Source organism: Hyla sarda, chromosome 1, assembly GCF_029499605.1.
Source record: "Hyla sarda isolate aHylSar1 chromosome 1, aHylSar1.hap1, whole genome shotgun sequence".
NCBI classification, from domain to species: Eukaryota; Metazoa; Chordata; class Amphibia; order Anura; family Hylidae; genus Hyla; species Hyla sarda.
In genome coordinates this window covers 8,802,951-8,830,672 of record NC_079189.1, presented here as the reverse complement: position 1 = coordinate 8,830,672, position 27,722 = coordinate 8,802,951, and the positions used below count along the sequence as shown (strand labels likewise).

The window sequence follows — 27,722 nt, the reverse complement described above, 5'->3', positions numbered from 1 at the left end:
TTTAATATGCACTGCTCCAAAAAATAAAGGGAACACTAAGATAACACATCCTAGATCTGAATGAATGAACTAATCGTATAAGTCTTTACATAGTTGAATGTTCTGACAACAAAATCACACAAAAATTATCAAAGGAAATCAAATTTATCAACCCATGGAGGAGTCACACTCAAAATCCAAGTGGAAAACCACACAACAGGCTGATCCAACTTTATGAAATGTCCTTAAAACAAGTCACAATGAGGCTCAGTAGTGTGTGTGGCCTCCACGTGCCCGTATGACCTCCCTACAATGCCTGGGCATGCTCCTGATGAGGTGGCGGATGGTCTCCTGAGGGATGTCCTCCCAGACCTGGACTAAAGCATCCGCCCAACTCCTGGACAGTCTGTGGTGGATGGAGCTAGACATGATGTCCCAGATGTGCCCAATCGGATTCAGGTCTGGGGAACGGGCGGGCCAGTCCATAGCATCAGTGCTTTCCTCTTGCAGGAAGTGCTGACACACTCCAGCCACATGAGGTCTAGCTTGTCTTGCATCAGGAGGAACCCAGGGCCAATTGCACCAGCATATGGTCTCACAAGGGGTCTGAGGATCTCATCTCGGTACCTAATGACAGCCAGGCTACCTCTGGCAAGCACATGGAGGGGTGTGCGGCCCCCCAAAGAAATGCCACCCCACACCATTACTGACCCACTGCCAAACCGGTCATGCGGGAGGATGTTGCAGGCAGCAGAACGTTCTCCACGGCGTCTCCAGACACTGTCATGTCTCTCACATGTGCTCCGTGTGAACCTGCTTTCATCTGTGAAGAGCACAGGGCGCCAGTGACGAATTTGCCAATCTTTGTGTTCTCTGACAAATGCCAAACATCCTGCACAGTGTTGGGCTGTAAGCACAACCCCCACCTGTGGATGTCGGGCCCTCATACCACCCTCATGGAGTCTGTTTCTGACCGTTTGAGTGGACACATGCACATTTGTGGCCTGCTGGAGGTCATTTTGCAGGGCTCTGCCAGTGCTCCTCCTGCTCCTCCTTGCACAACGGTGGAGGTAGCGGTCCTGCTGCTGGGTTATTCCCCTCCTACAGCCTCCTTCACGTCTCCTGATGTACTGGCCTGTCTCCTGGTAGCACCTCCATCTCTGGAAACCACGCTGACAGACACAGCAAACCTTCTTGCCACAGCTCGCATTGATGTGCCATCCTGGATGAGCTGCACTACCTGAGCCACTTGTGTGGGTTGTAGAATCCATCTCATGCTACCACCTACCACTAGAGTGAAAGCAACGCCAGCATTCAAAAGTGACCAAAACCCCAAAAATCAGTAAGGAAGAATAGGAACTGAGAAGTGGTCTGTGGTCACCACCTGCAGAACCACTCCTTTATTGGGGGTGTCTTGCTAATTGCCTATAATTTCCACCTGTTGTCTGTTCCATTTGCACAACAGCATGTGAAATTGATTGTCAATCAGTTTTGCTTCCTGAGTGGACAGTGGGATTTCACAGAAGTGTCATTGACTTGGAGTTACATTGTGTTGTTCAAGTGTTCCCTTTATTTTTTTGAGCAGTTTTTGAGCAGTGTATTTTTCTATGAATTTCTGCATAAAGAATAATTATTGGGATCATTATTTATCATTTATTTTTCTCAATGAATCATTATGATTTGGAAATGGAAAATCCTTGGACATGTGATCATCTATTTGGTGAAATCCTCCTGTTTAACCATGAGGTTGTAATGTGAGACCCCAAACCACTTTCCCATAACTTCAACCTCAGCGCCAAACATGGTCCGGGCCTTGGCCTTGTAAGGGACGGTTATTTGAGCTTTTAACACTGAGGCCACCATCCGAATGGCTTTACCGGGCTCCAGTTCTACATCTGTGCTCGATTCGAAGTTGGACTGTGGAAGACAAAGGAAGAAGACATAGGCCGACATTTATCATTGTCTTTAAACTATTTTTTGTGTCTAGAAAAGGCGCAAAAAAGGTGCAAGCAGGGTTTAAAGGGGTACTCCGGTGGAATTTTTTTTTTTTTTTTTTAATGAACTGATGCCAGAAAGTTAAACAGATTTGTAAATGACTTCTATAAAAAAAAAAAAAATATTTACCCTTCCAGTACTTTTTAGCAGCTGTATGCTACAGAGGAAATTCTTTGATTTTTGAATTTCTTTTTTGTCTTGTCCACAGTGCTCTCTGCTGACACCTGATGGCCGTATCAGGAACTGTCCAGAGCAGGAGAAAATCCCCATAGCAAACCTATGCTTCTCTGGACAGTTCCTGATGCGGGCATCAGGTGTCAGCAGAGAGCCCTGTGGACAAGACAAAAAAGAAATTCAAAAATAAAAGAATTTCCTCTGTAGCATACAGCTGCTAAATAGTACTGGAAGGGTAAAGATTTTTAATAGAAGTAATTTACAAATCTATTTAACTTTCTGGCATCAGTTCATTTAAAAAAAAAAAGTTTTCCACCGGAGTACCCCTTTAATTGCACCTTTTTGCGCCATTTGGTTTACACATTTCTGCAGATTTTGAGTTACAATCCACTGATTTTGGCAATACACATGATATGGAAGGGTTTTATGAACTGCTCCATTTTGTGAAAAGGCACAAAAAAAGGCGCAAAGCCACTGAAAAGTCTCTAAAACTACGCCAGCCCAGACTAAGCTTAGCTTTTTGGTGTATGGAAGAGAGAAATTTCAGAAAATGTGACCTGCACAAAATTTATGAAATGCTCTGCGACCAATTAATAGATTTGGTGCTCCTACACATTACCAGCACACAAAAAAAGGTGTAGAAAAATGCTTCACTTACACTACAATGATAAATGCCCCCCAAAAGCTTTAGTGACCATGTGTTATATCAGTCGAAAGAACAAAAGTCAGAACTTTCCTGTATCTAGTATTTTTGTAAGTCTTTGTAGACATCATGCATGGTAATTTATTGTAAAAAAATAAAATAAAAAGATTAAGAAAAAGGTGGCAAAACCGCAGGCAGGACAGTACCGCAGAGCCGCAAAGCATAACATGCCTCCTGTTGAAGGTAAGGCACAAGATGGTAGGTTTTAACCTCATATACAAATAATTACTGTATTTATCGGCGTATAACACGCACTTTTTAGGATAAAATTTTTAGCCTAAAGTCTGTGTGCGTGTTATACGCCGATACACCCCCAGGAAAGGCAGGGGGAGAGAGGCCGTCGCTGCCCGCTTCTCTCCCCCTGCCTTTCCTGGGGTCTAGAGCGCTGCTGTCGGCCCTTTTCACCCCCTGGTAAGCCAGGGGGAGAGAAGCGGCGCCGACAGCCAGGGGGAGAGAAGGGGCAGCGGCACCCATTGCCGGCGCCACTGCCCCGTTGCCTCCCCCCATCCCCGGTGGCATAATTACCTGAGTCCGGTCCGCGCTGCTCCGCTGCTCCAGGCCTCCGTCGTGCGTCCCCGGCGTCATTGCTATGCGCTGAACGGCGCGGCGCATGACGTCAGAGCGCCGCGCCGTGCATAGCAACGACGCTGGGGACGCACGACGGAGGCCTGGAGCAGCGCGGACCGGACTCAGGTAATTATGCCACCGGGGATGGGGGGAGGCAACGGGGCAGCGGCGCCGGCAATGGGTGCCGCTGCCCCTTCTCTCCCCCTGGCTGTCGGCGCCGCTTCTCTCCCCCTGGCTATCGGCGCCGGCACCGATAGTCAGGGGGACAGAACGGGCAGCGGAGCCGATAACCAGGGGGTGAGAAGGGCCGACAGCGGCGCTCTAGACCCCAGGAAAGGCAGGGGGAGAGAAGCGGGCAGCGACGGCCTCTCTCCCCCTGCCTTTCCTGGGGGTATATCGGGGTATACACGCGCACACACGCACCCTCATTTTTTCATGGATATTTGGGTAAAAAACTTTTTTTACCCAAATATCCGTGGTAAAATGAGGGTGCGTGTTATAGGCCGGTGCGTGGTATACCCCGATAAATACGGTATTCATAGTTTGAAAATAATTTTAGTAGTATTTTGCAATATCAATTTTACAACATTAAAAAGCTATCAATTAAAAAAATCTAATTTTTTTTCCCGTTTTCACACCATTATGAATATAGTATAAACTTTGCGCCAGAATTTTATGAGTCTATGAAAATGTCCTGTGATCCTGACTATACCCCATACTACGTCCACTTTTGCAAAACTTTAGCTTTTTTGCTGTAAACTCCTTAGGAAATGTAGTGTGATTTTTAAGCCACACATATTTGGCACAAAACTTTCTAAAAAATGGCACGAAAATCACACTAAGGCCGCATTCACACCTTGTTTTCAGCCTACGGTTGCCAGATCTTGCTGGGGGAGGAGAAAACTGGGCCCTCTCGTACCCCAGACGGACCGGCGCTGAACTCCATTTACTTTAATGAGCCGACCGTAGAGTAGTATACTTCGGTTTTAGGTCTGGTCACAAAACCGGATACGGGGCCGAAATGAGCCGACCAGAGTCACCGTTTGATTCCGGTCAGCTCATTAATGTAAAAGGAGTTCAGCACCCGTCCCTAAGTTAGGCTGCATTCACACCTCATTTTCAGCCTACGGTTGCCGGATCCAGCTGGGGGAGGGGAAAACCGGGCGCGATTTTTTTTTATAGAAGTAATTTACAAATCTGTTTAACTTTCTGGCATCAGTTGATTTAAACTCTAACAACGGCCGGGACCCGTGGCTAATAGTGTGCGGCAACGCGCTATTAACCCTTGAATTCTGCGTCTAAAGGGAAAGTAAATCATTGCCGGTTAGCTCAGGGGGCAAAATCGCGGCATCCCGAACAGCTGTGACACAGCAGGATGCGGAATCATTGATCAATGGTTTCCTATGAGAAAGCACTGATCAATGTAAAAGATCAGTGTGTGCAATATTATGGCCCCTATGGGACTTATAACATTGCAAAAAAAGTGAAAAAAAAGTGAATAAAGATCATTTAACCCCTTCCCTAATAAAAGTTTGAATCACCCCCCTTTTCCCATAAAAAAAAAACTGGTGGAAATAAAAATAAACATATGTGGTATCGCCACATGTGGAAATGTCCGAATTATAAAAATATATCGTTAATTAAACCGCACGGTCAATGGCGTACGTGCAAAAAAAAAAAAGTCCAAAATAGTGTATTTTTGGTCACTTTTTATATCATGAAAAAAATGAATAAAAAGCAATCAATAAGTCCTATCAAAGCAAAAAAAAATTCAGATCACGGCGCAAAAAATGAGCCCTCATATCGCCCCATATGCAGAAAAATTTAAAAAGTTATCAGGGTCAGAAGATGACAATTTTAAACATATAAATTTTCCTGTAGTTATGATTTTTTCCAGAAGTACGACAAAATCAAACCTATATAAGTAGGGGATAATTTTAATCGTATGGACCTACAGAAAAAAGAGAAGGTGTCATTTTTACTGAAAAATATACTGTGTAGAAACGGAAGCCCCCAAAAGTTACAAAATGGCGTTTGGTTTTTTTCAATTTTGTCTCACAATGATTTTCTTTTTCCGTTTCACCGTAGATTTTTGGATAAAATGACTGACGTCATCACAAAGAAGAATTGGTGGCGCAAAAAATAAGCCATCATATGGAGGTTTAGGTGCAAAATTGAAAGTTATGATTTTTGAAAGGTAAGGAGGAAAAAACGAAAATGCAAAAACGGAAAACCCCCAGGTCCTTAAGGGGTTAAAGCATGCATGGGGTAGGCATAAGGCTATCCTTCATAGAAGATAGGACTAGGCATAAGGCTATCCTTCATCTAAGATAGGGCCCGGGACTATTCATAGTATTCAGAATATTAGGAAGACTAGATGGGCCATATGGTCTTTATCTGCGGACCCTTTCGATGTTTTACTTCAAAAATAAGATAACATATAAGTTCATGTTAATCCCATAATATATATTACCCAAAGGCTCTTGTGCATATCTTCCCCTATATATTTTGATAGTATAGCCTTGATGACTTACCTCAGTCTCATTGGTCTTTGTGAAGTTCCAGTTATGGGTGGTGCTCATGTTCATTTTTACAGTCACACCTGCTTCAGCAATACGTGGAATTCCACTCTTAAAAGTCGTCTCAACTCCGGCTTCAAATGTAAATCCATGTTCATGGGTAAAACTGCTGGACTCCTTTAAAGTTTTGCTAATTCTGAAAGACAAAGTCAGCGTTGTAAGGTCTGAATGGGGGTGGCAGATGTCACACTATACTACTGGTAAAATAATTTATGGCGTCCACATTCATTCCTGGTCACGATCCTTGAAACATTCTAGTTGTCATAGATCAGTGGTCTCCAATTCCGTGGCTCACTAAAGGAGCTCTCAGTTTTGGCCTTTTGTAATGGTTACAATACAATATCTATAAGTGTGGACAGAGGCAGAGACGGCACAACTAGTCAATGGCTATTGGGGGTTAAAGGGTTACTTTTCTCCCCAGCATCTGGAACATTGAGTTCTGAACGCTGGGTGTGGGCTTCTGTGTTAACACCCGCTCCCCTTGTGATTTCACATCCCGCCCCCTCAATGCAAGTCTATGGGAGGGGGCCTGAAGGCCGTCGTGGCCCCTTCCCATAGACTCTCATTGATGGGGCAGGGTGTGAAATCCCGAGGGGGTGGGTGTGAACACGGAAGTCCGCACCCAGCGTTCGGAACTCAATGTTCCGGACGCTGGGGAGTGGAGTATCCCTTTAATTCTTATCAGAAACGGAATAGCAGCGCAGCAAATACAGACCATCCAATGCTGAGTCTATGATGTTGGTCTAGGATGTAAGGCAAAGAACAGACTTGATAAATATGCAGTAAAAAGGAAAAATAGAAACATCCGCACTCACCGCAGGGTACACGAATCAAAGCTCCTATGCAGAAACGCCGGTGGACCGGGACTGCAGAGATGCATGGGTGCCAGAGGCAATCACCGGTAATTTTGCACAGCGTGCGCTTCTGAAGGGGGGACAGGGCAGCCCTAACATGAACCCAACCTACTCTCCCTGATATGCCGACCAACCCCGTTATCATCAAGGCTGAATGTCACAGTAACCAAGCAACTATCCCATAAAAGAAGCCAATACCACCGTGCAAGCAAGGAGATGTAAGTTACTGACAATGCCTCTATTGGACTAAAATATGGGGAAGGGGATGTTTTTTGTGGGCTGAGTGGTTTGTGAGCCAGGGCTGTTTTTTAGTCCCAGCCATGGCTCAAAAGGTTTCCAGTACCCACCGCAAGTAGCAGTGTGGTAAGCTTGGGGGTGCAGGGTGAATAGGGTGTAGCATTAACCCTTAACTGTTGTGACACCAGGGTGCGGGCTCCTCTTCATATATATATATATATATATATATATATATATCCTACCGCCACCCGTCCCAGGAACGATAGGGAGGAATAAAGGATTGTCCACAACCAGATTTGTAGTAAACTTGAAATAACTTTACTGCAGATTTTATGCAGGTTGAAATCAGCAAACAGTCTATACAGAGGGCTGGGATTTAGGCTCCTCACAGGTTTGGTTGGGACCTTGTAGGGGATAAGCTTGAAGGCTTTGCTTTACGCTGTTCCACTGAATTTAGGGGTTTGGTTTAGGTTCAGTAGTCACGTAGGATTAACGGAATTAGGATTGAGTAGACTCACGGTTAGCAAGATGCTGAATTGTAGGCTTCAGGCCTAATTTGTCTTGTAGATTTGCACAGAGCTCCACTCACTGTCATATCCCGAGGTAAAGAGAGCGATGATTGGATACAGCACCCTTATATGTCAAGGGGCAGGCTTCAAGCTTATTGGTTCCCCAAACCTGTCAGTCCTTAACACAAAGGATTGTGGTACATCATATGACCTAATCACGTGACTTGCAGGTCTCTAACCTTAGCATAACATATTTACTAAAGGTCACATGACCTAAGGTCCTGGAAGTAACTATTATATTATATAATATACAAAATGTATACATTAAATTAGACTTTAACCTCTTAAGGACCCATGACGTATGCATACGTCATGAGTCCCGGTCCTGCGATATAACGCGGGGTCACACGGTGACCCCGCATCATATCGCGGCGGGCCTGGCATCATAGTGAAGCCGGGACCCGCCTCTAATAGCACGCGGCACTGATCGCGGTGCCGCGCGCTATTAACCCTTTAGCCGCACGCTCAAAGCTGAGCCGCGCGGCTAAAAACGAAAGTAAAAGTGCCCGGCTAGCTCAGGGAGCTGTTCGGGATCACCGCGGTATAATCGCGGCATCCCGAACAGCTGTAGCACAGGAGGAGGTCTTCTTACCTTCTCCTGTGCTGTCCGATCGCCGAATGAATGCTTCAAGCCTGAGATCCAGGCTTGAGCATTCAATCGCCGAAAACACTGATTGATCCATTCCTATGGAGATGGATCAATCAGTGTAAAAGATCAGTAAATGCAATGTTATAGCCCCTTATGGGAGCTATAATGTTGCATAAGAAAAGTGTAAAAAAATCATTAACCCTTTCAATTATCCCTTCCCCTAATAAAAGTTTGAATCACCCGTCATTTCCAAAAATAAAAAAAACATTATGTAAATAATAATAAAAATAAACATATGTGGTATCGCCGCGTGCGGAAATGTCTGATTTATAAAAATATACCGCTTTTTAAACCGCTCATTCAATGGCGTACGCGCAAAAAAATTCCAAAGTCCAAAATAGCGCATTTTTGATCACTTTTTATACCACAAAAAGGTGAATAAAAAGTGATCAAAAAGTCTGATCAGATCAAAAATGGTACCGCTAAAAACTTCAGATGACGGCGCAATAAATGAGTCCTCAAAGCGCCCTGAACACAGAAAAATAAAAAAGTTATAGGGGTCAAAAGATGACCATTTTAAACGTATAAATTTTCCTGCATGTATTCATGATTTTTTTCGGAAGTGATACAAAATCAAACCTATACAAGTAGGGTATCATTTTAACCATATGGACGTACAGAATAAATATAAGGTATCATTTTTGACAAAAAATGTACTGCGTAAAAATAGAAGCCCCCAAAACTTACAAAATAGTGTTTTTTCATCAATTTTGTCGCACATTGATTTTTTTTCCCGTTTCACCGTAGATTTTTGGGTAAAATGACTAATGTCATTACAAAGTAGAATTAGTGACGCAAAAATTAAGCCATTATATATAATTTTAGGTGAAAATTTTTAAGAGTTATGATTTTTTAAAGTTAAGGAGGAAAAATTGAAAATGAAAAAACGGAAAAAGCCCGGGTCCTTAAGGGGTTAAGGAGGTGACTAGGGGTTATCCCACAGCATGGAGGAATGGGAACTAACGACACAAGGTACAGGACCATGTTCAGTACCGGGACACCACAGCAGCTTCTAAGAGTAACACCATTTTATTGTAGAGTACTTACTTGAAGCTGTGTCTAAGAATAGAAGTGCTTTTTCTGTTGTCGTAGATCTTCTCCTCCAATACTTCAGGGGTTTCAGATGTTTTGTCTCCCTGGTCAGTCAGGAATTCAAAGCTGATAATATTCTTAATTGTTTTGTCTTTTGTAAAAGCCAAAAATCTGTATTGGTTGAAACTCCATCCTAAGTAATCAGCATTAATTAAATAGTGTAGTTGTTGTGGTGTCGGTGTGTCTCCTCTGTAGACGTTTCCGTTATATTTATCTACACTCCACAGCTTTTTATCAAGAGTATAGCCCATAAAGTAAGTGAGCCTTTCCCAGTCTCTTCCTCCAATACAGGTGCGGATCCATGAAGCATTTTCCTCTGTAGGTGGTGCACCATTGTAAAATTTGTCTGTGTGCACACCATATAATAATCCTTCTAGATCAAAGAACAAGATATTATACTCATTCCAATACTTATCTCCTATTCGTTTTGCCACAGCATAGAACCATGGTAAATGCTCATTATCTGGCGCAGGACCTTTATACATTTCTCCATTATTGGTGACCACATAAAACTCTCCATCGGGGTGGAATAAAATACGTCTAGCTCTATCCCAGTCAATTCTTCCAACTCTTTGAGCCAATGTGAACCAATCAACATCTTTCTTGGAAGGCATTGGACCTCTGTATAGGTCCCCCTGACGGATACAGAAGAGTTCCCCATCTGGACTACAAGCTAGATGGCTGATGTTGTTAACTTTTCCCAAAATGGACGCTCTCTCCTTATAACGATCTAGACGATGTAGAGGTGGTATGCCCATTTGGACAGAAAAATCCTCAGTCACTGTCAGAAGGAGTGTGTCTAGAACCAAATGAGAAGTCAAATAAGATTACTAAGTAAGTACAGAATAAAGCTGATAATATATTGTATATACTCCCATACAGGAAGAGATAGATGGCACTTCGCAACGTGAGTGAAGTAGCAAATTTTATTCAATTACGTGAGACAGGACAACGACATTGGTGTAAGGGGAGGGAGCAGACAAATTGGAACAACGTTTCTTGGCTGTCTGCAGGCAGCCGCAAAATGGACGTTGTTCCAATTTGTCAGCTCCCTCCCTTTACACCGATGTCGTTATCCTGTCTCACGTAAGTGAATTAAATTCGTTACTTCATCCACGTTGCAAAGTGCCATCTATTTCTTCCTGTATGAGATTATTTGCTGTCGCTATTTCTTTGGATTGAGTATCGCTATTAGTGGACTATACCAAAGCATTACACCTGTGCCTTCATAGGATCTATAACCCCATGTTAACCCCGTGTTGGAGTTAGTAGTGCCGCCCCCACCTCTCTCGTGCGTCTATATATAGTGGTGAAAGGTAACAGACCTGAGGAATCTGAAATATGTGAAAGTTTGAGAATACCCCTGTCTTGCCACCCCAAGAAGCTTAAGTCCAGAATTTGTTCCTGTAGAGCTTCAAAGGGTAAATCTCTTATAGATAATGGTAGTAATGATTGTGATATTTTTGGAAATTACCAGACTTGCATTGCTGCTTTAAGTGTAGGAAGTGGACACTTACTGTATGAAGTTGAAAGGCGGCAACTCCAGAGTATGTTCTTAAATGAAACTACAGAGTTTTCATCCATCTCAATGTCCACCCACTGCTTTGAGTTATCATCTATCCATGTGGCCTGGTAGTAATTTAACAAGTCGGGGAGTCCCAAGCCTCCTCTCTCTACTGGTAGACACAGAAGTTTAAAAGATACTCTAGCTTTTTTTCCTTTCTAGATATAATGTGAGAGCAGATTTTGTAAGTTATAAATTCTAGAGTGTGGCAGTTGGATAGGTAGGTTCTGGAAAAAGTATAGGATTTTAGGGAGGAGTACCATCTTTATCACAAATATTCTGCCAAGCCAAGAGATAGGCAGGTTAATATATTTTCCCTCGTCCCGTTTAAGAGAGGCAGTCAGTGTATCCTAATTACAGGTCACGGTTGAAAGGTAAGTCGGCACTGCTCTACTGAGTGGAAAAGCATATGTCCCATGCAGTCGTGGACTCACGCCCAGATCCGCTGTCACTCGTGGTGCTCAATCTTATTCAAGAAAGTCTAATATATAGTGAAATAGAATAGATGAGATGGCACTCACGATCTTCCAGCAATGTGTAGAATTTATTGCAGTCAGGTCAGGTTACAGGTTGGCCGACGGGCCGGTTTCTCGCTATCAAACAGCTCTTTCTCAAGACCAATGACTTCCGTTACAATCCCCACCCTTAAATACTTATTTTTCATATTAACCCTTTAGTGAAAAACATAATCTTTAAAAACATTTACAATTTGTCTTTAGTGAGGATATTATACCAGCACTATTATTGCCATGTCAAATATCAGGGAAGACAATTCAATATTGTAGAAGTGTTTTTCTTTTGTCGGAATATTTCTTCTTTTTTATTATCTTATGTTTTTATATTGAGGGAAAGACACTAAGGTCTTTACTCTCATTCAGACCAAGCGGTCCTAGTTCTTCCATTTTTAGTATTATTTCTGGTTCTTTTTGTAGCAATTTTCTATTTCTGTCTCCCCCGGTTGCTAATGGTTTTATCACTGCTAAGCCTAAAAAATTTAGTTCCTTTGTGTCACTATTATGGACAGTTTGCAAATGTTCTATAACACAGCAATGCATATACCACGAACCATGTTCTACACGTAATAAAATATTTTGTATGTACTGTAATGTATTTTGTAGCACATACATTGCACAGTGCAACTTAAAAGATGAGTTGCAAGTCCTTAGTGCCAAATCACTGGAATTTAAGATCACAGCCTTGGCAGAAAAAGAAATAAAGTAATTTTGGACAGTCAACTCGCTACAGTCATATTCACAGTGTGAACGTGTACCAAGAGGTTTACGGGTCTTCAAAGAAGTTATCCAGTTCCAAGAGGACCCGCTATTCACAGCTGAATGGAATCAGCTTCATCAGGATGAATTAAACACCAGATACACGCAAGATCAGATGACCGCGTTTGAACAGAAATTGGAAAATAAATTAATACCGATCCAGCTTGAAATTAAGGAAAGAAAGAAGAACAAGTTTTTGAGAGATAAACAGGATTATGATTCTAAACACATTTTTGACTGGAACCAGCAAAAACAACAACGAAGATTGAGAAGACGTAGACAAAACCCAAAGAATCAGGAATATTGGACTACTGACTCGGGTTCTGATTCCAGTACCAACGTGAACACGGCGTCTACAGCAGGTCCCTCCAGTCTTGTGGCTGAACGGGATAACAAGAAACCCCCTTTAGGGCAAATATGCACAGAAACCGAGGTGGCATAAAGAGGAAGCAGGTCACCTGGAGGAGGTAGGTGAACCTGCTACTCAGTTTACAACCACAAATAATATTGTTAATTTATCTGATTTATCCCTGTCACAGGATTGTATTACTATTTTGAGCAAGGGTCTGAATTTTTGTTTAAAATCGGATTTTGATTATGGCCAATTTGTAATTGATCTGCATAGATCTGTGCGTGAAATCAATCTGCATCGCTATTTCACCTGCAACAGTAGTTCACATAATGTAGTAGAACAGTATAGCAGGGAACGAGCGGTTGAACTGGGACCCTTGGGTTTCTGCGTTAACCCTTCGTTCGACGCTATTGATAGGGAGAATTTAAGATTACTTCTGGATTACCCAGATTACGATGAACAATATGAGGAAAATGTACAATCGTATTAGAGGGGGTGTACCATCTAGTTTTAACCCTCCCTTGCCTGCAGGTTCAAACATTCAGCAATTCGTGGAGAGAGTGCAAAGAGATGTTAAAGCACTAATTTACCCAAAGGCTAAATCAAATCTCACAAAAGGAGAGGAAAAAGCTTTGAAATGGCTGTCCTCACAGAGCAATATTATTGTTCGTCCTGCGGACAAGGGAGGGAATAGCATCCTGTTATCAAAAGCATATTATTTGGAGGAAGCGAATAAACAGTTGGGGGACAACAAAACGTATAATAAAATATCTAAGGACCCGACACCACACTATCAGAACTTGGTCCATTTATTTTTGAGACGTGGAGTGGAGGAAGGGATTTTTTCTACCAAATTTGCTGAGAAATTATTCATTACATCTCCACACAAACTATACTGGTACTGGATTCCCAAAATACATAAAAATTTACAAACCCCGACAGGACGCCCTATAGTGGCGGGCAGGGGTTCATTGATGGAACCCCTCACACAATATTTGGATTACATCTTGAGACCATTATTAAAAACAATCCCCTCGTATTTACATGACACATCACATCTTTTACAAATACTACAAGATTTTGGGTGGCAACCACATTTTTTTCTAGCCAGCGCCGATGTTGAGAGTCTGTACACCGGCATCCCACAGGATGCGGGTGTGCAGGCTGTCCGTCGACTTCTGGACACCTTACCAAATTACACCAGTAAATTAGCAGATTATATTTGTGACATGCTAACTTTGGTACTCAGCCATAATACCTTTCAATTTAATAACGACTGGTATATACAGTCAGATGGCACGGCGATGGGGACACCGGTCGCCCCAACTTTTGCCAATATTTTTTTGGGGGTACTGGTAGATGATTAAATTTTTTGCTGAAAAGAATCCCTTCGTCCAGTATCTAGCTCTTTTTTTAAGATGTGTGGACGATATTCTGATAGTGTGGTCCGGTACTGAACTACAGTTCCAACAGTTTGTTGCATATAAAAATTCCAATCATGTGAACATGTCCTTTACTTTACTTTATTTTTAGATGTGAAGCTGAAAATCCAAGAAGGGGACCTACTGATTGAAGGGCACAGAAAATCAACAGCTACAAATTCCCTATTGAGATCTGAAAGTTTTCATCCCCTCCATGTTAAGAAATCACTTCCTTATGGACAGTTCATTCGTCTAAAACCTTTAAATTCAACGGTAGAAAGTTTTGAAAAGCAAGCCAGTGAATTAACAGTACAGTTAAGAGAAAAGGGGTACCCGCTCAATATTATAAACGAATTCCTAGATAGGGTTAGAACCATTACTGATGCAAAAAAAAAAAATAAAAAAAAAAACACCAATCTGAACAACGATATAATACACAAAAAGAAAAAACCTTCGCTTTTTCCTTTGAGTATAGCCCCATGGAGAGTATTATAAAATCGGCAATTTACAATAACTGGCACCTAATCCAACAGGATGAAGTACTGAGTAAGATCAATATTAAGAAACCATTGATATCCTTTAAAAGAAGTAAACATTTGAGGGATATACTGGTCAAAAACAGGTTACATACAAAAAAAACAAGAAGATTGGATACAATCTCAATTACCTGAAGGCAACCACAAATGTGGACATTGCAATTTTTGTACACATATGCTTAATGTAAAAAACATTAGATTAGTTTCACATATTGCATGTATAAAAGATTTTATTACGTGTAGAATACGGTTCGTGGTACATGCATTGCTGTGTAAGTGCGGTTACTATTATATCGGGAAGACAATTCTGCCTCTATTTACACGCATAAGGGAACTCATAAGGTCACTTACCACAGGAATAGGCTGTCCACGAGATATAGAACATATGCAAACTGTCCATAATAATGACACAAAGGAACTCAATTTTTTAGGCTTAGCAGTGATAAAAACCATTAGCAACCGGGGGAGACAGAAATAGAAAATTGCTACAAAAAGAAACAGAAATAATACTGAAAATGGAAGAACTGGGACCGCTTGGTCTGAATGAGAGGAAAGACCTTAGTGTCTTTCCCTCAATATAAAAACATAAGATAATAAAAAAGAAGAAATATTCAGCCAAAAGAAACACTTCTACAATATTGAATTGTCTTCCCTGATATTTGACATGGCAATAATAGTGCTGGTATAATATCCTCATTAAAGACAAATTGTAAATGTTTTTAAAGATTATGTTTTTCACTAAAGGGTTAATATGAAAAAGAAGTATTTAAGGGTGGGGATTGTAACGGAAGTCATTGGTCTTGAGAAAGAGCTGTTTGATAGCGAGAAACCGTCCCGTCGGCCAACCTGTAACCTGACCTGACTGCAATAAATTCTACACATTGCTGCAAGATCGTGAGCGTCATCTCATCTATTCTATTTCACTATATAATTGCAGGTCACCATGTTAGATAGAGGGGCAGTTAAAGTCATCCCTAGATAGGGCATTTGTCCATCTGTCCATTTAAAAGGGTATTCTTTTTGTAGTTTGGCCTTGGTTTCTGATGAGATGAGTAGACCTTATACTAAAGATTTCCCCACATTCATTTTATAGTAGCTGACTCAACTAAATTCTTGAAGTATGTTCATTATTCCTCTCAGAGATTGTTCAGGGGATTTGATCGACAAAATAACATCATCTGCAAAAGACCTATTTTATACTCTTTATAGCCAACCTGGACCCCTTTAATCAGTTTCAAAGATCTAATCATTTGGGCAAGAGGTTCCATAACCAAAGTAAAAATTGGTGGAGAAGAGGGGCACCCCTGCCTAGTTCCGTTAGAAATTAAAAAATTTTTTGATAATATCCCAGAGGTATGCCTTTGCTGATGGTGCACTATATAAAGCTTTAACTGCTACTAGAATTGGGCCTGCAAGGCCAAACTTAAGAAGCACCTACTCTATATAGCCCCAATGAACGCGGTCAAATGCCTTCTCTGCGTCTAAGGCTAGGAGCAGAGAAGGCATTTGCCGCCATTCTAATATTGATATAATGTCCATAAATCTACGAGTACCATCTAACGTTTGTCTGCCTTTTACAAAGCCTACCTGATCCTTTGCTATGAGGGAAGGATATCATTTAGCCTAGTAGCTAAAATGGATGCATAAAGTTTTAGATCTGTGTTCAGTAAGGCAATTGGCCTAAAGTTGCTTGCCTCATCCATGGATTTCCCTGCCTTAGGGATTGTGACAATCTGGGCTTGAGTAGTTCAGAGGGAAAAGATGCAGATATTATCGCCTCGTTATACATTCTGGTTAGGTAGGGGACTAGCTGTGGGCCATGTAGCTTATAATAGTCATTTGAAAGGCCATCAGGACCTCGGGACTTCTGCATTTTTAAGGATCGAATTGCCTTCAATACCTCAGATTCTGCAATGGGAGCCGCCAGTTTGTCCAATTGGGACGGGTCTGGTTGCGGGAGGCCTACTTTCTCTAAGAAAGATGAAATTGAAAGGGAATCAGGTTGAGGGGTAGCACGGTTTTCTTTTAGGTTGTACAATGCCTCATAATATTCAGCAAATACATTTGCTATACCTCTATACCTCTTTCCCTAGAAGAATTGTACATATGTGTGATTCTTGATTTTAGATGTTGATTATTTAATTGCTTAGCAAGATAAGCCCCTGGTCTATCCCATCGCCAATATTGAGATAGTTTAAGCTTCCGTAGGTTAAGATCAAATTTAGAGGAGCCTAGTTGGTGTAACTGAGCTGTAAGATACGAAATTTCGTCGGCTCTTCCAGTGCCATAGGTAATCTTACTTTAAGTAAGGAGAATAGCTAGTTTGTTTTGAATATTCAGTATTCTCTCTGTGTTTAGTTTTTTGAAATGTGAGCCCTGTTTAACCCCTTAAGGACCCCTGACGTACGCGTACGTCATGACACCCTGGTACTTAAGGACCCATGATGTACGCGTACGTCATAGAGAATTCTAGCCCCCCCCCCCCCCCCCCCCCCCCCGCGCGGGGATTGGACCAGGATGCCTGTTGAAATCATTCGTGCATTCGTGAAATCAAATGTCATAAGACCCCCCCCCCCCCCCCCCATGTCGGGGATCGGGGCAAATCGCAAGTGAATTCACACTTGCGATTTGCGTGATTCCGGGTCATTACGGGTCTATGGTAACCCAGTGACCTGGAATATAAGGGGGATCGCGGTTGTCTAAGACACCTACAATCCCCCTGAAGGTATAGGAGTGAGGTGGCAGGGATGCCGCCCCTCCTATCCCTGCTGTTGGTTGCCAGAAGCGACGATCAGTAGCAGATCGGAGGCTGGGGGGGGGTTAACTTTCGTTTTCCCCATCCTGCCCACCCACAATAGGCGGGGTAGAACGAGGAAACGAAGGGGACCGGCGACGAAGATCCACTTATCATCCGGAGGCAGCGGGCGGCGGAGATTGGCGGTGAGTTGCCTAGCAACATCTGGAGGGTACAGTTTGAAACCACTTTACAGTGGTCTCTAAACTGTAATCCCTCCGGATCTAGCAAAACTACAACTCCTAGCATGCCCACACAGCTTTTTGCTGTCTGGGCATGCTGGGATTTGTAGTTTTGCAGCATCTGGAGGGCCACAGTTTGGAGATAACTTTGCAGTGTTCTCTAAAACTGTAGCCCTCCAGATGTTGCATAACTACATCTCCCAGCATGCCCTTCGGTGATCAGTACATGCAGGGAGTTGTAGTTTTGCAAGAGCTGGAGGCAGACTGATTGGAAAATACTGAGTTAGGTAACCGAACCTAACTGAAGGTTTTCCAACCAGTGTGCCTCCAGCTGTTGCAAAAGTACAACTCCCAGCATGCATGGTATGTCAGTACATGCTGGGAGTTGTAGCTTTGAAACAGCTGGAGGTTTGCCCCCCCATGTGAACGTACAGGGTACATTCACACAGGCAGGCTTACAGTAAGTTTCCTGCTTCAAGTTTGGGCTGCGGAAAATTTTTCGCCACAGCTCAAACTCCTAGAGGGAAACTCACCGTAACACGTCAGTGCGAATGTACCCTAAAAACACTAAACTAACACATAATAAAGAGTAAAACACAACATATACACCCCCTTACACTGTCCCCCCCCCCCCCCCCAATAAAAATTAAAACCGTATTGTATGGCAGTGTTACCAAAACTGAGCCTCCAGCTGTTGCAAAACAACAACTCCCAGCATTTCCGGACAGCCACTGAGTGTCCAGGCATGCTGGGAATTTAGCAACAGCTGGAGGCACCCTGTTTGGGAATCACTGGCGTAGAATACCCCTATGTCCACCCTTATGCGATCCCTAATTTAGTCCTCAAATGCGCATGGAGCTCTTTCACTTAGGAGCCCTGTCGTATTTCAAGGAAACAGTTCAGGGCTACATATGGGGTATCTCCGTACTCGGGAGAAATTGCACTACAAATTTTGGGGGGCTTTTTCTCCTTTTACCCCTTATGAAAAGGAAAAGTTGGGGCTACACCAGCTTGTTAGTGTAAAAAAAATTAAAAAAATTTACACTAACATGCTGGTGTTGCCCTTTACTTTTTATTTTCACAAGAGGTTAAAGGAAAAAAAGACCCCCAAAATTTGTAACGCAATTTCTCCTGAGTACAGAAATACCCCATATGTGGGCGTAAAATGCTCTGCGGGCGCACAACAAGGCTCAGGAGTGAGAGCGCACTATGTACATTTGAGGCCTAAATTGGTGATTTGCACAGGGGTGGCTGATTTTACAGCAGTTCTGACATAAACGCAAAAAAATAAATACCCACATGTGATCCCATTTTGGAAACTACACCCCTCATGTAATGTAATAAGGGGTACAGTGAGCATTTACGCCCCACAGGTGTCTGACAGATTTTTGGAACAGTGGTCCGTGAAAATGAAAAATGTTATTTTTCATTTGCACAGCCCACTGTTCCAAAGATCTGTCAAATGCCCAGCAGAGCACTTGACGTCCACACATGGGGTATTTCCATACTCAGAAGAGATGGGGTTACACATTTTGGGGGGGTCTTTTCTGCTATTAACCCTTGCAAAAATGTGAAATTTGGGGGGAAACACACATTTTAGTGAAAAAAAATAATCTTTTTTTTACATATGCAAAAGTCGTGAAACACCTGTGGGGTATTAAGGCTCACTTAATTCCTTGTTATGTTCCTCAAGGGGTCTAGTTTCCAAAATGGTATGGCATGTGCTTTTTTTGCTGTTCTGGCACCATAGGGGCTTCCTAAAGGCAGCATGCCCCCCAAAAACCATTTCAGAAAAACGTACTCTCCAAAATCCCCTTGTTGCTCCTTCCCTTCTGAGCCCTCTACTGCGCCCGCCGAACAATTTACATAGACATATGAGGTATGTGCTTACTCGAGACAAATTGGGCTACAAATATAAGTATACATTTTCTCCTTTTACCCCTTGTAAAAATTCAAAAATTTTTGAACATGCGAGTGTAAAAAAAATGAAGATGGTGAATTTTCTCCCTCACTTTGCTGCTATTCCTGTGAAACACCTAAAGGGTTAAAATGCTGACTGAATGTCATTATAAATACTTTAGGTTAGTTTTTATAATGGGGACATTTGTGGGATATTTCTAATATGAAGACCCTTCAAATCCACTTCAAACCTGAACTGGTCCCTGAAAAATAATGAGTTTGAAAATTTTGTGAAAAATTGGAAAATTGCTGCTGAACTTTGAAGCCCTCTGGTGTCTTCCAAAAGTAAAAACATGTCAATTTTATGATGCAAACATAAAGTAGACATATTGTATATGTGAATCAAAATTTTTTTTTATTTGGAATATCCATTTTCCTTACAAGCAGAGAGCTTGAAAGTTAGAAAAATGCGAAATTTTCTAATTTTTCATCAAATTTGGGGATTTTTCACCAAGAAAGGATGCAAGTTACCACAAAATTTTACCACCAACCATGTTAAAGTAGAATATGTCACGAAAAAACAATCTCGGAATCAGAATGAAAGGTAAAAGCATCCCAGAGTTATTAATGCACAAAGTGACAGTGCTCAGAATTGCAAAAAAGGGCTGAGTCCTTAAAGGGGTACTCCGGTGCTTAGACATCTTATCCCCTATCCAAAGGATAGGGGATAAGATGCCTGATCGCGGGGGTCCCGCTGCTGGGGACCCCCGTGATCTTGCACGCCGCACCCCGTTTATAATCAGTCCCAGGAGCGTGTTCGCTCCTGGTCTGATTACTGTCGATCACGGACCGGAGCGTTGTGACGTTAAGGCTCCGCCCTGTGTGATGTCACGCTCCCTCCCATAGGCTTGCATTGAGGGACGGAGCGTGACGTCAAACGGGGGCGGAGGCATGACGTCACACGCCACCAGCCCCGTGGTCGCTGGTAATCAGACCCGGAGCGAACATGCTCCGGGGACTGATTATAAATGGGGTGCTGCGTGCGAGATCACGGGGGTCCCCAGCGGCGGGACACCCGTGATCAGGCATCTTATCCCCTATCCTTTGGATAGGGAATAAGATGTCTTAGCGCCGGAGTACCCCTTTAAAGGGTACTCCGCCCCTAGACACCTTATCCCCTATCCAAAGCAGCGGGATCACCGTGATCTCGGCTGTGGCCAATGACTGGCCGTGCCAGATGACTGGCGATGCGGGGTGGAGGCTCGTGACATCGTGACATCATGGCAATGCCCCTCAATGCAAGTCTATGGAAGGGGGCGTGATGGCTGCGACGCCCCCTCCCATAGACTTGCATTTATGTCACGATCGGGGAGTGGCCGTGACGTCACAAGCCTCCGGCACTGCACCCGATGCTCTAAACGAATGCCGGATGCAGTAGGGAGATCGCTGGGGTTCCCAGCGGCGTGAACCTCGTGATCAAACATCTTATGCCCTATCCTTTGGATAAGGAATAAGATGTCTGGGGCGGAGTACCCCTTTAAGGTGAAAATGGGCTGAGTCCCTAAGGGGTTAAATGGGGTTTTTAGTGATTTTAGTGATCCTTGCCTTGGGCTTTTTTGTTGAATTCTACTCTGATTAGAGTCTTTCCCATTTTCTTTCCATCCAGCCTAGACCACCATGATGACTTCTCCTGACAATTGCAGAAATTGCTGCTTCTAAACCATCATCACCCTCTATAGTAACACTAATAAATCAGACTCCTGAATAAGTTCAGACCTTGTACCTCTAAATAAAGTCCTAACCTGGACTCCTAAATAAAATCACACTGCAAACACCAAAATAACCTCATACTTCACACTACTAAATAAAGTAAACCTCCAACCCACTGAATAAGTCCCCTAGACCCCTGAATAAAGTCAGACACTTAAATTTATATCTCAGACTACTACATAAATTCAGACCCCAAACCCTCAATAAATTCATACCCCAGAACCTGAAATAAATTCATACATCAGATCCTTAAATACATTTATGCCCCAAACCCCTAAATCAATGCAGACCATTAAATAAATTTATACCTTAAACCCCTAAATACATTTATACCACAAACCCTAAAATAAAAATGAATGCTCCAGACCCCTAAATACTTCAGACCACTATATAAATTAAGACTTCAGACCCCTGAAAAAATGCAAACACTTAAATTAACACACCAGACTCCTAAATAAATCTGAGGCCCTTACATTCATATCCTAGTTTCTTAAATAAGTTGAGGTCCAAGACCATAAATACTGTAAATTAATTCCCCAGATCGCTTAATTTACACCCAGGCACCTAAATAAATTCAGACCCTATACACCTGAATAATTTATACATAGTAGTCTCCTCTACCTCACATAGAAGTCAAAACAGCTCTCATGCCACCTCCATATAGCAAAACTCTCACCCTCCTGCCCCCCTTAAATAGCAGGACTCCCCTGCCTCAATCAGTAATCAGTAACAAAATGAGTCTCCCCTTCTGCACCAACCCCTTAAATAGCAGGACCTCCCCCTACAGCCCCCTGCCTCCCACAGTAATAATAGCAGGTCTCCCCTCGCATGCCCCTCCACATAACAGGACTTCCCCCTTCATTCCCTCCATGTAGCAGGACTCCCCTCTCTAGCCCCTACCTCACACAGTTATAATAGCAGAATTCCCCACTCAAGTTCCCCTTACATAGCAAGACTCCCCCTCTCCAGACCCCAACATACAAGCACCCCCTCTCCAGCCCACTTCCCCACACAGTTATAACAACAGGACTCCTTTCTCTAGCCGCCTTCCTCACATAGTAAACACAGCAGAACTCTTACTTCCAGCCCTCCCACATAGCAGGACGCCCCACTTCAGACCCCAACATATCATGATTCCCCTCTACAGACCCCCCCCCCCACACACACACACACATAGCAGCACACCCCTCTCCAGCCCTCTACCTCACATAGTAATAAAAGTAGGACTTCCCTTCTCCAGCCCCCCCATAGCATGACTTCCCACACCAATCTACCCACATAGCAGGAGTAACCCCCCCCCCCCCCCACATAGTAGGATATCGCTTTCACGGCCCGCACATAGCAGGGCTTCCCTCTCCAGCCCCCTCCCTTACAAAGTAATTAAAGCAGGACTCCCCTCTCTGGCCCCCACATAGCAAGACTCCTCTTTCGACCCCCTCCCTCACATAATAATACAGCAGGACTCCCCTCTTAAACCCCACCTACATGTCAAGACTATCCTCTCCAGACCCCCCTACCCTTAATCCCCCTACAGAGAAGGACTCATCTCTCCAGTGCAACCCCCCTCCCCCCCCCCTGTAGCAGGATTTGACCTCCGAACTCCTTGCTCCAGTCCCGTCCCCCCCCCCGCAAGGCTGGACCTCCCTTTAATCCTCATCCCATACACATTAATGACAGCAGGGCTCCCTCCCACCCCCACATGGCAGCCCTTTTCTCTCCAGCCCCCCCCCCCCCCATAAAGCAAGACTTCCCCCACAAACCCCCAACATAGCAGGAATTCACTCTCCAGCCCATTCCCTCACTCAATAATAACAGCAGGACTCCTCCCTCCACCCACCCCCTTAAATAGCAGAATCTTTTCTCCAGACCCCCAAAAAGCAGGAAATCTCTATATAGGCACCCTCACAGCAGGACTCCCCTCTCTAGCCCCTTTCCTTGCAAAGTAATAAAAGCAGGCAGAGGCATAGATTTTCTAGCTTCTGGGACCATCTGCTACAGGGCCCTATATGCCAATTATGATACTGGTCTCTTATGGGGCAGATGTGCTTTGGTGTCCCTTTAGGCACCAGGGCCCCGGTGCGACTGCTACCTTTGCAACCTCTATAGCTATGCCCCTAACAGCAGGATTCCCCTCTCCAGTGCCCCCCCCCACATAGCAGTACTCACCTTTTCAGCCCCCACCCCACATAGCAGGTCTTCCCCCTTTAATCCTCCCACAGAGCAGGACCCCCCTCTCAAACCCTTAGCATAGCAGGATTCTCTGCTACAGCCCTCCTCCCACACACACTCCCATCTCTAGCCATGTTCCTCACACAGTAAAGGAAATTTCAACATCCCTCTTCAGCCCCCCTTCCCCTCCACAAAGCAGGAATTCCCCCATCGATCTACCTACATAGCAGGATCCCAAGTCCTCTTTCCAGCCCCTCCCTCACCCAGTAATAACAGCAGGACTCCTTCCTCCAGCCCCCTTCCCCCTCCACACATAGCAAGACTCCCCTCCACCTCCTCCCTTCCTTAAATAGTAGGACTCCTCTTCTCCAGTCTCTTCCGCCTAGCAGGATTCCCCTCTCCAGCCCTCTCCAATTAGCAGGACTCCCCTCTCCAGCACCACCCTCCACCTAGCAGGACTCCCCTCTCCAGCCTCCTCCACTTAGCAGGACTCCCCTCTCTAGCCCCCTCCACCCAGTAAGACTCCCCCCTTAGCCCTCCCACATAGCAGAACTCCCCTCTCCAGACCTTACAAAAAAAAGCAAAACTACTAACCTCAACAATCCCCCCACACAGCAGGAATCCCCTCTCCAGCCCCCTCCCTCACACAGTAATAATATCAGGACTCCCTTCGTCAGCCCCCCCCCCCCCACACACACACACACACACATACACACACACCTGAAAAAAGTGCGACTTCCCTCTCCAATCCCCTGCAAGCAAGAAGTCCCCTTCAAAGATTGATAAAATTGGAGCCATATATTTATGGAGACATATTACTTGCAATTCCCCAAGGATGCCTTACATTCCCTAAGCCTCTTGATTATCCCAGGAAAGAACCCAAATATATTCTGACCCTTGATAAGCCACTTATATACTCAAAACAGTCTTCAATAGCAACAACTATAACAAAGAAGATGAGCAAGATGCTGAAAATAAAGGGTTAAAGAGACATAGTGACAAGAAAGGCAAGAAGAAAAAATATATACTGTATAGAGATAAGCATAAAAGAAAAATAGTGTTATTAAAGAAGAAGGAACATAATAATGGGGTTATCCAGGAATAGAAAAAGAGAAATCATTTCTGCCAACAAGAGAACCGTACCTGTACTTAGGTTGTGTATGGTATTACAGTACAAATTGGCTCCATTTACGTCAATGGAACTAAACTGCAATAGCATACACAATCTGAGAACAGGTGTGGTTCTGTTTTTGGAGGAAATCAGGTTTGTTTTTCTAATCCAGGAAATAAAAAAATTTTTAATAATTTTTGGAAAGAAAACAAAAGGAGAAGTAAGTAATTATGTGAAGAGAAAGATGATTGGGATAAAAAAAAATAAAAAAAAATAAAGAAGGCAAAGATAGGAGGAGGTGCAGAAAATAAAATAGGGGGTGATGAAGATAAAAAGAGGTATGGAAAACTATGGAAATGGAGGAAGAGGGATCTGTGAGGTCGGTGGAGATCACTTACTTGTATCTGCCATGGTTGGATCTTACAGTGGATCTGGCTGCACTTTGTGAGAGGATTGCAGGTCACTGAGGAGGATTCTGCTCTGGACTCTTATATGTTCCAGTTATGGACATCATGGGAATCTTCATCGATCATTATCACTGTCTCTGTTACCTCCTCCTCCATCATGTGTCCTCATCTGTGTTTGTCCTGATATGTTCAGGTTTACTTTCTCACGCCTGTTCTCAGTATTTAAATTAGTCTTCTCCAGATCATACTTTGTATACATCATTTCAGAATATTTGTGCATGTCATTGGGTTATCATTATTATCCATGGTACTGACAACTTCTCTGAAAAATATTTGCTTTTCACACAAAGAGATGCCTGTCATTCATTTCCATAGGTGAGTAGAAAGAAAGGTGAAGGACTTTTGTAATGTAGGATAGGGGCACTTGCACATGGATGGTCAGTTGAATTAGTGTTCTTTTACATTCAACAGTTATGCCACAATTTCTTATAATACTAAAAGTTATACCTCCTAACAGTGAGCTACACTGTTTCTAAAAGGTAAGTCAAGGCTTCTGTCACGCCGAGCGCTCCGGGTCCCGCTGCCTCCCCGGAGTGCTCACGGCGTTCCTCTGGCTGCAGCGCTCCAGTCGGCATTGCTGACCGCGAACGCTGCCCTCTGGTCCCCGGAGGGGATGCGATCCGGGGCACGGCTCGTGTCCGCCCTCGGATCGCGCCCCATCTCACTCACCTCTCGCCCCCGTCTGCTTCCTCCCGGCGCGTGCAGCCCCGCTCCCTAGGGCGCGCGCGCGCCGACTTGCTTAAATTTGAAGTGCCAGTGCACCACTAAATGGTGCCTGGCCCAATCACTTCCTATCACTCCCTAACCTATAAAAACCCACTTCCCCTTCCCCTCCTTGCCGGATCTTGTTGCCTTGTGCCCTGAGAAAGCGTTATAGTGTGTCCCAAGCCTGTGTACCTTGACCTTCTGCTGTTGCCCCTGACTACGAACCTCGCTGCCTGCCCTGACCTTCTGCTACGTCTGACCTCGCCTCTGTCTAGTCCTTGTGTACCGCGCCAGTCTCAGCTGCCAGAGAGGTTGAGTCGCTACTGGGGAACACGACCTGGTAGTTACTGCCACAGCAAGTCCATCCTGCTTTGCGGCGGGCTCTGGTGAACACCAGTAACTGCTTAGAACCGATTGCCCAGTACGGCCCGCGTCATCGCCTCTCTGGTACAGAGGATCCACCTCCAGTGTCTTCACCAGCCGCTAGTCCGGACCCTGACAATAGATCCGGCCATGGATCCCCATGAGGTACCGCTGCCAAGCCTCGCTGATCTCACCTCCGTGGTTGCCCAGAAGTCCCAGCAGATTACTCAACAAGGACAACAGCTGTCGCAGTTGACCGCCATGATTCAACAGCTTCTGCCTCCACAGCCTCAACCGCCAGCTCCAGCATCTCCTCCTCTCCAAGGTGCTGCATCTTCTGCTAGAATCCGCCTGTCTCTCCCAGATAAGTTTGACGGGGACTGTAAAAAATGCCGGGGATTCCTGCCCCAATGCTCCCTGCACTTAGAGATGTTGTCGGACCAATTCCCCACAGAACGGTCTAAGGTGGCGTTCCTCGTCAGTTTACTTTCTGGGAAGGCCTTGATATGCGCTACATTGAGAGACGTCAGGAGCTCCGCCAGGAGAAAGATCTCGTTCGCACCAGTCTGTTACATCCTTTGCAGTCTGTTACTGTGCCTCCCGCTGAGGAGGCCATGCAAGTGGACCGGTCTCGCCTGACCCAACAAGTGAGGACTCGCCAGAGGAACGAGAACTTATGCCTATACTGTGCGAGCTCTGAACATTTCCTAAAGGATTGTCCTCTTCGTCCTCAGTGTCAGGGAAACACTCACACCTAGTGAACGTGGGAGAGGCTTCACTGGGTGTAAATTCTTCCTCTCCACGCTTGACTATTCCAGTGCAGATTTCTCCAGCTGATAAAGCCTCCTTCTCTGCGGAGGCATTCTTGGACTCCGGTTCAGCAGGAAACTTCATTAAAGCCTCCTTCATCAACCGGTTTAACATTCCTGTTATCCGTCTAGTCAAGCCCTTCTTCATTTCCTCAGCTAACGGAGAACAACTGAATTCTACCGTGCGTTACCGCACGGCCCCAGTATGCATGACCGTGGGGGTTCTCCATCAAGAAATGATTGAGTTCTTTGTCCTGTCTAACTGCACCTCTGACATCCTTCTTGGCTTACCCTAGCTCCAGCGGCATTCTCCTACCCTCGACTGGACCACGGGGGACATAAAATCCTGGGGCTCTTCCTGCCACACACGCTGCCTTAAGTTGCTACCCACCAGTCAAGTCTTTATTGCTTCTCCTTTGCTCGGCCTTTCAAAGGCCTATCAAGACTTTTCTGATGTCTTTTGCAAAAAACAGGCAGAGGTCTTACCACCACATAGGCCCTACGACTGCCCTATTGACTTGCTCCCTGGGACCACGCCGCCCCGTGGCAAGATTTACCCTCTCTCCGCTCCGGAAACTGAGGCCATGACGGAGTATATTCAGGAGAATCTCAAAAAAGGTTTCATCAAGAAGTGTTCTTCTCCTGCTGGAGCAGGATTCTTCTTTGTTGCCAAGAAGGATGGGTCTCTACGCCCTTGTATATACTACCGAGGCCTCAATAAGATCACTATAAAGAACCGCTACCCTCTGCCACTCATCTCGGAACTCTTTGCGCGGAGCAAAGATTTTTACTAAGCTTGACCTCAGGGGCGCGTACAATCTCATCAGAATTTGTGAAGGAGATGAGTGGAAAACTGCTTTTAACACTAGAGATGGTCACTTCGAATACCTGGTCATGCCATTCGGTCTTTG

At 44.3% G+C, this 27,722-nt stretch overlaps 1 protein-coding gene across 1 annotated transcript; it reads right to left on the bottom strand.

Annotated features, from left to right (window-relative positions):
• Positions 1 to 1,659: 1,659 nt before the first annotated feature.
• On the bottom strand, positions 1,660 to 24,897 carry LOC130298909 (tachylectin-2-like). The gene is made up of 4 exons (XM_056551380.1): positions 24,866 to 24,897; positions 9,354 to 10,197; positions 5,953 to 6,133; positions 1,660 to 1,896 (listed from the first exon to the last, which is right to left on the bottom strand). Exons 1-4 carry the CDS (start codon positions 24,876 to 24,878, stop codon positions 1,693 to 1,695), a joined length of 1,242 nt encoding a protein of 413 aa, XP_056407355.1. The 5' UTR covers positions 24,879 to 24,897; the 3' UTR covers positions 1,660 to 1,692.
• Positions 24,898 to 27,722: the final 2,825 nt, after the last annotated feature.